The following is an 11,733-nucleotide window of genomic DNA, read 5'->3' on the forward strand; positions in this document are numbered from 1 at the left end:
GACCAGGGACATCACCTGGGGCCAATTTCCCCTAAGAATGAGCAGTAATTAACCTACCAAAGCTCAACTGTACAGAAGTGATAGATGTGTAGGCTACTTACCCATTCATTACAATGGAAGGTGCTTTACTGGGAGAAGTACTTTTCTCAGTGTTTGCTTTCAAGAGCTTTGTTTTGAGTTCTGAAGGGCCACCTGCTTCCATTCCCCCTGGCCTTAGAGGTTCCCAAAACCTAAAGGAGCTTCTGTCCAGCTGCATTTTTAGAAAAATAGTGGATGTCTACTTTTATGCTTCTCTTTTTTCAGAAATTGCATTTAAAAGTTTCCTCACAAGCAGGTCTGGAGGAAATGGTATTGTTAAAGTTGTTAAATGTTCACTCAGGTAAACCACTGATTTGCATACATTTTCTTAAGTGTTAGAGATGGCCTGTGGAGGAGAGAAGGGACTCTGGAATTCAGAACTTATCTTAATATGATTTAAATCCTTACTTTGCAATTTACAGTGAACTGTGGAAAACTAAGTTAAATTCAGTCTTAGTTTCCGTTGTGTAGAGAGATAATACCTCCACTCAACAGTTACAGAGGGAATGCATTTAAAATGGCTAATATTTATTGAGAGTTAGTTACCTTATGTCACGCACAGCGCTGACATTTACATCTACTAATTATTAGGATAAATTGTGTAAATGCCTAGTAGTTGTAATCCATTTGTTAATTTCCACTTATCTTTTCAAATTTGGAAGAGACCTTAGAGAAAACATTTGTTTTAATTTATTTAACTTCCCAACAAATGATTTTTTTGTTTGTTTGTTTATTTGTTTTGAGGCAGGGTCTTGCTATTTTCCCCAGGCTGGACTCAAACTTGAGACCCTCCAGTCTCAGCCTCCTGAGTAGCTGAGATTACAGGCATGTACTACCACACTCACTCCAACAAGTAGCCTTCTAGTCAGTTATTCTCCAACCTAATACCTTAGAATCATCAACTATTATAAATTCTGTTTATTACACCAATAAATCAGGATCTCTAGGGAGGGGGTCTAGGCACCAGCGGGATCAACATTTTAAAATCTCTTCCCACTTGATTATAACGCACAACCAGTATTGAGAATTCTTGAAAGGAGGCAGAACCTATGTCATTTACCATTGCTTGACTTGGAAATCTACCTCCGTGTGACATCCACTTTTGCAAAGAGCACCCATTACAGTATGTCTCCATAAATCTGTAATTCTGCCTTCTGAGTCTACAGGATGCATCTAGCCTTGGTTGTAAAGGATAATGCTTCAGTTTGCCTGGGTATATACCCATCTCCATCAACATTTCTTCATCCTTTAGACTTTGCCAGGATCCTCTCAAAACCTGATCCCAAGAACTGAATTAAGGCTTTCATCCAAATGATAGAGTAGAATGATGTTAAATGCTTCGTTCTAATTACTGTATTTTCCTTCTAATTATATTACCCCCATTGATTCTTATATTCCAATCTGCTAAAGCCCTAAATTGGTAAACTGTTATTCAGAATTGCTGCTACAACACGTGTCTCCAACCAATAGCCATTGTAGTTTGTGTCCAACACTTACGTGTGCTTCTAGTGCATTTTATTGTGTTAAATTTGGCCTCTTCTTTAGCTTGTTGATATGTTCGTACTACGGGCATAACTGAGAAATTCTACCTCCCAGTTTTACATGCTCTGGAAATCCAGTCTGTATTCAGTTAAATTCTCGTGATCAGGTACCTCTACTGCCAACTGACACAGGTTGCCCATGCTGTGGCATATTCTTATCAACTGAGGACCCATGCTCCCTAGGCATATTTTCTTCCCTGCCCCTGGGCAGCAAGATAGTATGCATAGGTATATGGCATCTTTATAGGAATTAGGAAAGGGGACCCTCACCCTCACCCCAGTTGAAAGATGAGGAAAAAGTGAGCCCTTTCTCCCAGATGCAACTGCAAAAAAATAGCAGATGCACTTTGTTAGATGTCTTTGCTCTACTGGTATAGCGACATTGTCAAAAAAGGAAATGACTACTTAATGAATGCTTGTTAACTTCTACTAAATTGCTCCTTCCATTCTAGCTGCAAGTCCTTATTGTTAACTCTCCTTGCTGAGATGTAAACTTCCTGGGTAAGGAAAGTTAAGCTTTAGAGACCTAAGATGTTTTCTTACAACTTATTCATCTCTCTTAGTCTCCAGTTAATTCTTAGGAAATTTATTTTACCCTTTCAGTTCAATGTTGTTGTTTATGATAGAAAAGTAAAAGGGAATTCTTTCTGTTTTGAGGTCATCTACATAAAGCAGAAGCATCCCTTTCATGTTCTTCATGGACCAAATTTTTCAAAATGTATTTTTTGAACAAGTGCAGAGGCACAGGCCTATAATCCCAGCAATTTAGGAGGCTGAGGCAAGAAGATGGCTAGTTCAAAGCCACCTCAGCAACTTAGCGAGACCTGAAGCAACTTAGAGGAAACGCTGTCTCAAAAAAAAATTAGAAAGAACTGGGGATGTGGCTGAGTGGTTAAGCACCCCTGAGTTCAATTCCTGGTACCAAAAAAAAAAAGTATTTTTTGTTGTCATTGGTTTATTCTCGGTTCTAGCTAAAGGACACCAATATTACAGGGTTGTTACATTTAGATGGTTTCTGTTCTTTTACTGAGTTTAATTCACTCAATTAAACTAAAATCTGCCATATAGTTTTTAACTAGTCATGACCCATGATTGTATGAATCCTTAAATTCTTAAAATACTTTTTCCCCTCTGGTCAAATTTATTCTCTTTGTGAAACTGCCTTACCCTCCACCTATAGATTTTCTCATCCTTGGAACACTAAAGAGGGATGATTATTTTGGCATATTCAAGCCATTTTGCCCTCTGCTTGTACTTACTTACTCATTGACAATCTCCTTGAGCTTCCCCTTCCATTTCTGAACATTCAGTTCTGACCAGACATCCACTGAGACTTCTCCAGACTTCCCCACGAAGGCTTTCCTCCCTGGTTTTTCCACCCCTGGCCTGCTCTTTTCCACTACTCAACCTGTTCTGCTGCTGTGGCCCCATCCCAGATGACTCAAGTTCCTTAACCATAATTTTCATCATTAAAACAAAATGAACACTTACCTACCTTGCTAATCATAACTGAACTCCACCTCCAACCTGGGCCACAATTTTACATACAGTTCTCCTTCAGGTACATATTTCCTGGCCTCACAGTCTTCTAACAAATGATTGAGTACAGCAAGAACATCCACATGTGTCTTATTTTATCCTCACAGACACTGATGTGGGCCTTATGCCATCTGACAGATGAGGGAACAGGCTCAGAAAGTTGAAGGGGATTTCCCAAAACATAAATAGCTCAGACTATAAATGATTTAGTTTGCTGATATTAAGTCCAGCCTCTTTCTACTAAGCCACCTTACATATACTTGCAATAGTATATACCCCTATTGAAGTTTTAAATTTACTAAATATTTTTCTAGGAAAACTGAATACATAAGGCCAGAGTAAATCTATTCATCAATAACTTAAGCACACAGTGACTTCAAAAGCAACATAATTGCAAGGAACTAAACTTGCTTTTCAGGATGCCGGTCCTCCTGTCCCTGGAGAGTTTTCTTTTAGAGTGTTGTTTGTTTTCCTTTTATCTCCTTTCCTAACGTATATGCTTCTTCTTGCTAGAGACTTCTTCCTTTCAAAATCTCTTCGTCCTATTTCTTAGCACAGTGTACATTTATTAAATTAGAACGCAGTTTTAGATTATGGCTGTGTCCCAGTCTAGATGCAATCACGGAGAATTTATTGTGTTCATCAACCAAGAGTTTGGATTTTGAGGTTGAACAAAAGTGGGCTCAAATGTAGACTGTCATGTCACTTACTGTATGGCTTCAGGCAGACAAGTCATTTAACATTTTTTAGTTCCACTTTCCTCGTCAGTAAAAGTCTAATATTTCTCATCTCAGTTTCTGTAAGGAGTAAATAAAACATTGCATATGAAGCACCTGCCTGGGAAGGAGTGAGAACTCAATAAACAGTTGTTTATTATCACAGCTTATAATCAGTCATATGTGTACTGGAAAGTGTATAGTTTTGTTTGTTTGTGGGGGCGGGTGTTTGATAGATAGATGGACTCTGGCTTGATAAATATGATAAATATGATAATATTTTGCCTCATCAGAACCAATTAAGGTGAATTACACACCACCCCTCACAACCCTGTTAAAAGTAGTTGATATTACACCAGTTTTGCACTAGCTGGTAAGTCGAGCCTTATGGGATTTTGTATTGTAAGATTCAAGAGGAGATAGGGAATGGCCCTGGCACTATTCTGTAACAGATATCCAAACCCCTGGCTGTACAATAGTATCACCTGCAAATACCTAAAACATCAATGCCTGGTCTCACCCTCAAAAATTCTGACTTAAATCCTTCCAATGTGCAGCTTAGGCATCCTGCTTTTAAATGTACCAGATGGTTCTTTCTAATGTGTGATTAGTTAGAACCAATGTTACACATAGCAGTGGTCCCCAAGCCTTGCTGTACATAAGAACCTTAAAGAACATTTAGAACTTCTGGTGCTCAAATAATAATTCCCAAGGTTTTTGAATCACTGTAATTCTAACATACAGAAAGTTTGGGAACAAACATTCTATAGGACTGTTACTAAACAAGCACTCACATTAAATGAAGTATTGATTAAAATATTTTTATTTGCATCATTTGTTCTGGTGTAATAATTATATAAAATGTTATGAAAATTGGCTTTATTCACTAATGTATTTCTTTCTAAATGATTTTTATTTGCTATGCAATTTGGAAAATAGTACTTGATTTTGATATTGGCTTATATGATGAAGTTGATTTCACATTGCAGTTAATGTTTCATTTCACACTTTAAATGCCTGAGTATTAGACATAAGGAATTCTGATAAAATATTTATATTGAGGCCATCCAGACTTCTGCTGATAAGATTAATTGTGGTAAGCGAAGAAATTTAAGCTGTTTTTGTATTTATACTATGTTTTAGATGAGGAATAATCAACAATTTGCTAATGTTAAATTTGAGTATAGTAGTCCAGTGATATGTTTCCAAATCCTTTTCTCACTTAACTCCAAATAATACACAGATTCTTCTATGTTTTCTTTAAATTTTATAATTTTTTAAATAGTACCATTTTTGAGCATTTTCATTTATCATGATCATTTGGATAATGCTACCATTTTTTAATGCTAAAATAACAAAATTTAAAGACCTAACTACAGACAAGAAGGTAATACTAGATACCAATTGCCATTCACGGTGGGCAGATTAATAGTATGTTGTAAAGATTAGTCATGAAATATATACAAATATTGCTTTCTGATCTTAAGCATGTAGCCACTGTTAAAAGTAGAACTAGAAAACAGGTTACAATAATCTTGGATTACAGTGTATTAGAAAAGTCCTTTAAACTGAATCTGAGTTAGGCAAATTTTCACGTGGTTTGGGGGAAGATGATTGGGTTAATACTGGAAACTGAAAATTCTGAGTTCTGGGATTGGTCAATTTGCATATTTGGTATAACCACAGAAGAAATTATTTCTCTTTTTGTCCTTCTAACTTTGCAAAATTAAGCAACAACATATACCATGATAACGTGGCAAATCACTTAACCCCTGTGAGTCTTGGTATCCTTAGTTATAAATGGAATAAACTGGCCTAGTTGTTCTTGATACTAATTATACTTTAGAATCACTTAGGAAACTTCTAAAAATAGCCTTGCACTATCCCCCAGACAAATTAAAATAGAACTGCTGGGGGATGTGGCTTATTCAAGTGAAACTTGCATTAGCTTGGGACATCATAATGAAATGCCATAGACTAGGTGACTTATGCAACAGAAATTCATTTCTCATAATTCTGATGCTGGGAAGTCCAAAATCAGGGTGATAGTCAATTCAGTTTCTGATGAAATTCAGTTTCTTTCCTCCTGATTTGGTGACAGTAGCTTCTAGTTGTGATTTCATGTGGCCTATGCAATAAGATTCTCTTTAGTCAGCTTTTTTTTGTCTCTGTAACCAAAATATCTAACAAGAAAAATGTAAAGGAGGAAAAGTTTATTTTGGCTTATGGTTTCTGTCCATGGTCAGCCAATTCCATGACTCTGGGTCTGAGGAGAGGCAGAACATAATGGTAGAAGGGCATGGAAGAGGGAAGCAGCTTAGGACATAGCAACTAAGAAGCAGAGAGAAAGCTCTGTTCACCAGGAACAAAATATATATCCCAAAGGCACTCCCCAGTCACCTATCTCCTCCAGCCACACCCTACCTGTCTACAGTTACCTGCATAGTTAATACAGATTAATTCACTGATTACATTAAGGTTCTTATAACCCAATCATTTCACCTCAACATTCTTGCACTGTCACACACAAGAGCTTTTGGGGGACAGCTTATTATCTACACCATAACAAGCCCTTTCTGAAAATACAATTACATTTGGGATGAAAAATCACCTGGGAATTAAGATAATTAAGGTTCCTAATCAGCTGGCCTGATGGGGGAAGCATCCTGGATTATCTAAGAGTGTGCAAGTTAATCATAAGATCCTTACAGGTGAAAGAAGGGCAGGAAGCAAGACTCAGAATGATGCAGTTGACAAAGATGCAACAGATCATTGCTGGCTTTAAAGATGCAGGGGCGTCGTGATCCCAAGCAAGAGGGAGTCCTCTAAAAACTGGTAAGAGACAAGTAAATGGGTTCTCCCCTAGAGCCATCAGAAAGGAACCCAGTCCTTCTGACATGTGGATTTAGTTCAATGAGACCAATTTTGAATTTCTGTTTTCCAAAACTACAAGATACTAAATGTGTATTATTTCAAGCAGAAAAAGAAAGAAAGAAAGAAAGAAAGAAAGAAAGAAAGAAAGAAAGAAAGAAAGAAAGAAAGAAAGAAAGAAAAAGAAAGAAAGAAAGAAAAATTACCTGAATTTTAGGGAAAACAATTGAGTTCATAGCACTTGGGATCTTGAAATTTTTCAGATCCAAGTCCAGATCTTTTGAATTACATTCTCTCAGGTTGAGGGTCAGGAGTGTGTTTTAACAAACTCTGTAGGTAAATCTTATGTACATCTGAGTTTGAGGACCATTAGCCTAGGACATTAACTCTTATATTAGGCTGTGTATTTGAATCACCTAGGGAATTTTAAAATGTTGATACCTAGGTCCTGTCCCAGAGATTCTGATTTAATAATTGTAGAGGCACAGCTTATGGAAGTTTTAAAGCTCTGAAGGTGAATCCAACTTGAGAGTAACCAGTGTAGAAGGTCTCTAAGGGTCTCTGCATTCTTAAACAGTATGAATTTTAATATGATGGCATCTATAATATGTTTTATTAATATAATACAATACATAATCTAGATAAAATGCATCAGGAGAATGATAGAACAACCCTATTTTGTAGCTCTATTTTATACAACTAACATTTATTAATACCTTTTCATTAATCACTTGGTGACATAATACATTTAACAAGAATTTTTTGAGACTTATTAGTTTTGATAGTACATATACTGGATATATGCTTCTTTATTCTATGATAAAAATCAAAGATTTATTGGATGGTCAGCATCTTTACATGGGATAAGAATAAATTAGATTTGGAAGTAGTCAAATTCTTATGAGGTATTTTAAAAGAATCTTACAAATTTAGAGTCTAGGAGTAATTTTTAAAAAACGGATATAATGTGATTAATTTGTAGGTCTCTGAAAAGTTTTTATTTAACGTTAAAACAGAGGAAGTATGGGTATTTCTTAATATTAAAGCTTTTGTCCAGAGTTTTGTAATTTAAAAATTCTTTTGATACTAAAATATAAATGTATAATAAAAATTATAAGGGTCCATTTCCTCCAGAATTTATAATAACAGGTAGACAAATGGCATTTTAAAATATCTCAAATCACCAGAGTTCTGACTGGTGAATTTAATTGTAATGCCATCAAATATTAGCATGTAAAAGTGGAAAACTCAATGCCCTGGTATTTCCCTTTTTTTTCCCCCCAAAGTACATGAGTCATTTAAAAACTCCATTTAAATATTTCAGACCCATCACAGAGGAATTACTAACTGATGAATTAAAATAAACAATAGTCTTAGAGCCAGGTATGGTGGTGCACGCCTATAATCCCAGTGACTCAGGAGGTTGAGGCAGGAGGATTGCAAGTTTGAGGCCAGTCTCAGTATTTTAGCAAGACCCTAAGCAACTTAATGAGATCCCATCTCAAAATAAAAAATAAAAAGCCTGGGGAAGTGGTTCAATGGTTTAAGCGCTCCTGAGTCCAAAAAAAAAAGATAAAAAATAAAAATAAACAATATTTTAAAATCCTATGGCCTAATAGAAGAGTTATTAAGAATGGTACTTGAGTACTTGTCTTAATTACAATTCTGTTTTGATGAGGCCAAAGTGGAAATATTTTCCAAACATACGTGCATACTAAGAATTCACAAAGTGGCTGGGAGAGTTAATATTAAATTGGTTCATCCACTCAAAACTTCCAGCTTTATTGAAAGAGGTATAATGGTGTTATCTTTGTTTAAAAGTCCTTCAAATCCTAACCTTATAATTCTTTTCTTATGTTTCAATAAGTAAGTATTACCAAAGAAATTACAAATGGAATACTAGAGTAGATACCAAAATGTGACTTTCTTTCCATATACAGATAGAAGGCAATATTTCTTTTCTTTAAGCAAGGTTAGGAATAAAACAAAATTTAGCAGGGAATCGTTTGAAAACATTTTTGCCATATTTTCAATGTGTTCTGTGTTGATGTAACAAAACACCTGAGGCTAAGAACCTCATCATGAAGGAAAGAGGTTTATTTAGCTCATAGTTCTGGAGGTTCAAAATCATGATGCCACCATTCATTGGGCTCTGGTGAGGTCCTCATGCTGGATGGTATCAGCATGAGCAGGAGCATATGTGGAAGAGAGAACTCACATGGCAAGACATGAAATGAGAGACCAGGGAGGAGCCAGGCTTATTCTTTTACAATAACTCAATCTCTCAGGAACTCAGTTCTGGAAGACCCAATCTGCCTGAGCCCAGCGTTCATTCATTCACGAAGGTGAACCCACAATGACTTAAGTATTTTCCACTGAGCCCCATTTCTTAAAGTTTCCACCTTAACACTGCTATACTGGGGACCAAGCTCCAGCATGTGAACCTCTGGGGGACACACTCAAACCATGTGAAAACCATAGTACAAATGAATTGGGCTTTCACTGAAAGACTGTAGCCTGACAATTTAAGAGATCTTCCTCACATGTCTACAGAAATCATTTTATGAGTAGACTGTACTATACCAATACTTAGAACCACAGATAAGCTGAGATTAACATATGCTTGAAAAGAAAATGTTAAATAGTCCAAATTTGTAATCATATTGCAAAACTCTCATCTGTTTCCACTTAACCACATGCCTGTCCTGTATGCTGTATTGAAATGAAAGGTCTGTAGTACAGTTTCTGAGTGTGAAAGGGTAGTACTCACTTCAGTATGTCCCTGATCAGACGGCTGTTGTCCTCTAAAAATAGAACCTAGCCAAGAAACTTCTGGACTTCACAAATATTGAAACAGTGTTCGCTGTACATAGGAAACACACAATGCATAACTATAGTAGCTGAACTAAAATTGCAAATAGGAAAAAGGGAATATTTAAATTTTTTCATGATGTTTGACAACAATTACTAAAATACCTAAGATTTAATATTAACCCCTTTTGTAATGTCTCTAAACACAGTTTAAACAAACAAACAGGATGGGAGTTGTGAAGGAGGAATTGTGAAAGACTGGCATCATCTTCTAGGCAAACCTACAAATGCTCATCTAGTAAGTGTTGCCTATGTAGTCTACCATGCCATAAGAATTGCTATGCTAATAACTTATTATTAGCATATTATTTCTATGCTAATAATTTATTTCTGACAATTTTATTAAGACAGATTTCCTTCCAATCATTTTTATAAAACTGAAAAATAATGGCTACGTAGATGATCAAGATATAGAAATAGACATATATACTAAGTTTCAGAAACCAGTGTTTATCTGTCTCTTTTGGTCTATTTCACTAAAAAAGAAAGATTTTGATCAACTGAATATATTTCAAGACCCACTAATAGATTGCAACTTAAAAACATTGCACTAGGGTTATATTGTGTATGTATAGAGAAATTTTGTCCCTGTCTACTTTCAAAGTTTAAAAGCATATAGGCCTCTGAGAAATAGGAGACTGAAATAGTGACTTCGGAGCTCTTTATAATCTACATAAATCTAACCGATAAACACTTAAGAAGATACCTTGGTGCTTTAGCCAAACAAGAGGCAAAAGCAGAGACAATTTTGCTTAAAATCAAACTCTTTGTGGCATTTAGAGGAATGCCCATACTGGCTGAAGGAAATGGTAGCAAACAGGTAGGTTTAAAGACTAAAGAAAACCTACAGGAGCTTTGAGAGTTCCCCAACAACCACACAGATCTTCTCACAGAAAGATGCAGTTGTTACAGCAATAAGATGCCAGGGATTCATTGATTCCCTAAGGAGGAATACATGGTTGATCAGTAGTCCTCAGTTCCTGACACTGAGAAGGAATGCAAGTTCCAAGGGCTGCATTTTCCAGTCCATGCCCACCATATTCCATCACCACTTCAGCTCAGATTTTTAATAGTGAAAGAATAGTTTTTCCTTTAACAAAGCTCCATTTATAAGTATTATATTGATGTTGTACCTGTGGCCTAGACTACAGTCTTCTGTTACCGATGCTGCTGATACTGTGATCTCTAAACATGTTCTTCTTGTTTTTATTTCTTTCTTTTCACAGAAGATTCTCATTGCCCTGGATTTCTATGATCAGAAACAATCAGCAGCAGTAAAAGGTGGCTATAAATGATATGGGAAAGAGCTCTGATGAGAAATGTTTGCTGCATTGGATACAGGGCTTTGAAGACAAGCAAAGAGAACCCTTGCTTGCCTTGCGCCACCAGTGAGATTTCAACTAGACAAAATTGGATGAAAATTGCAAAGTATTTGCATGACTGCTTCCAATAAACATTTTTTTAAAAAGAGATTTATTCACACATTCTTATTTGCCTGGGAGCATTATGATTTATCAATGACTTGGGTTAAATATAAATTCTATACTTGACAGCTCAGTTTAAGCTTGAGGAATCCAGAAAGAAATACATCAAAAGGGAACAATGATATCAGCCAGGAATTTTTCTCGATCTCCACTGGCTTTGACACAAACACACAAACACATGCACACACATGCATACACACAAAGGGGTTTTAATACATTTTGGGACATGTAAATGCCTGGGTGTCAAGAAGCTTAGAATCACAGGGGAAATTAGATCCCTGAAATGCACCATTCACAACAGGATATACTCCCACAGGAGTTGGGGAGGAGTGTCTTCTAAATATTTTGAATAAAACCAATAACACAATTTTCTTAAAATTCTCAAGTCTTTTATTACAAGATAAGAGAAAAAGAGCATTAATTTTTTAAAATGTCTTATATAAGCCAGATTCTGTTGATGCCATGTTAAAAAAAAAAAAAAAAAAAAAAAAAAAAAAAACTTGTTTTTACACTGCAGGAGCCAGGGAGGGAGTGACTCACACCCATTAGCACTTGATCCTTCTGAAGAATGAACTAGGACTGGAGAAAGAAGGAGAGCAAACACTGGTCTCTGGATGCCAGAGAAAACCAGGA

The 11,733-nt window shown here is 36.1% G+C and overlaps 1 protein-coding gene across 2 annotated transcripts in view; it reads right to left on the reverse strand.

The window, feature by feature from the left end:
- The window catches only part of DSE (dermatan sulfate epimerase), a 76,272-nt gene extending 73,034 nt beyond the window's left edge, over positions 1-3,238 (reverse strand). Inside the window, exon 1 of one of the 2 annotated variants that reach the window (XM_079146275.1) lies at positions 3,111-3,233. In XM_079146275.1, the coding sequence (XP_079002401.1) occupies positions 3,111-3,126 (16 nt within the window). In that variant the 5' untranslated portion in view covers positions 3,127-3,233. Of the gene's footprint in view, positions 1-3,110 lie in introns of both variants that reach the window. The other variant, XM_079146278.1, reaches the window with a different exon arrangement.
- Positions 3,239-11,733: the final 8,495 nt, after the last annotated feature.

The sequence above is a fragment of the Sciurus vulgaris genome (genome assembly GCF_902686455.1).
Source record: "Sciurus vulgaris genome assembly, chromosome: 7".
Taxonomy (NCBI): domain Eukaryota; kingdom Metazoa; phylum Chordata; class Mammalia; order Rodentia; family Sciuridae; genus Sciurus; species Sciurus vulgaris.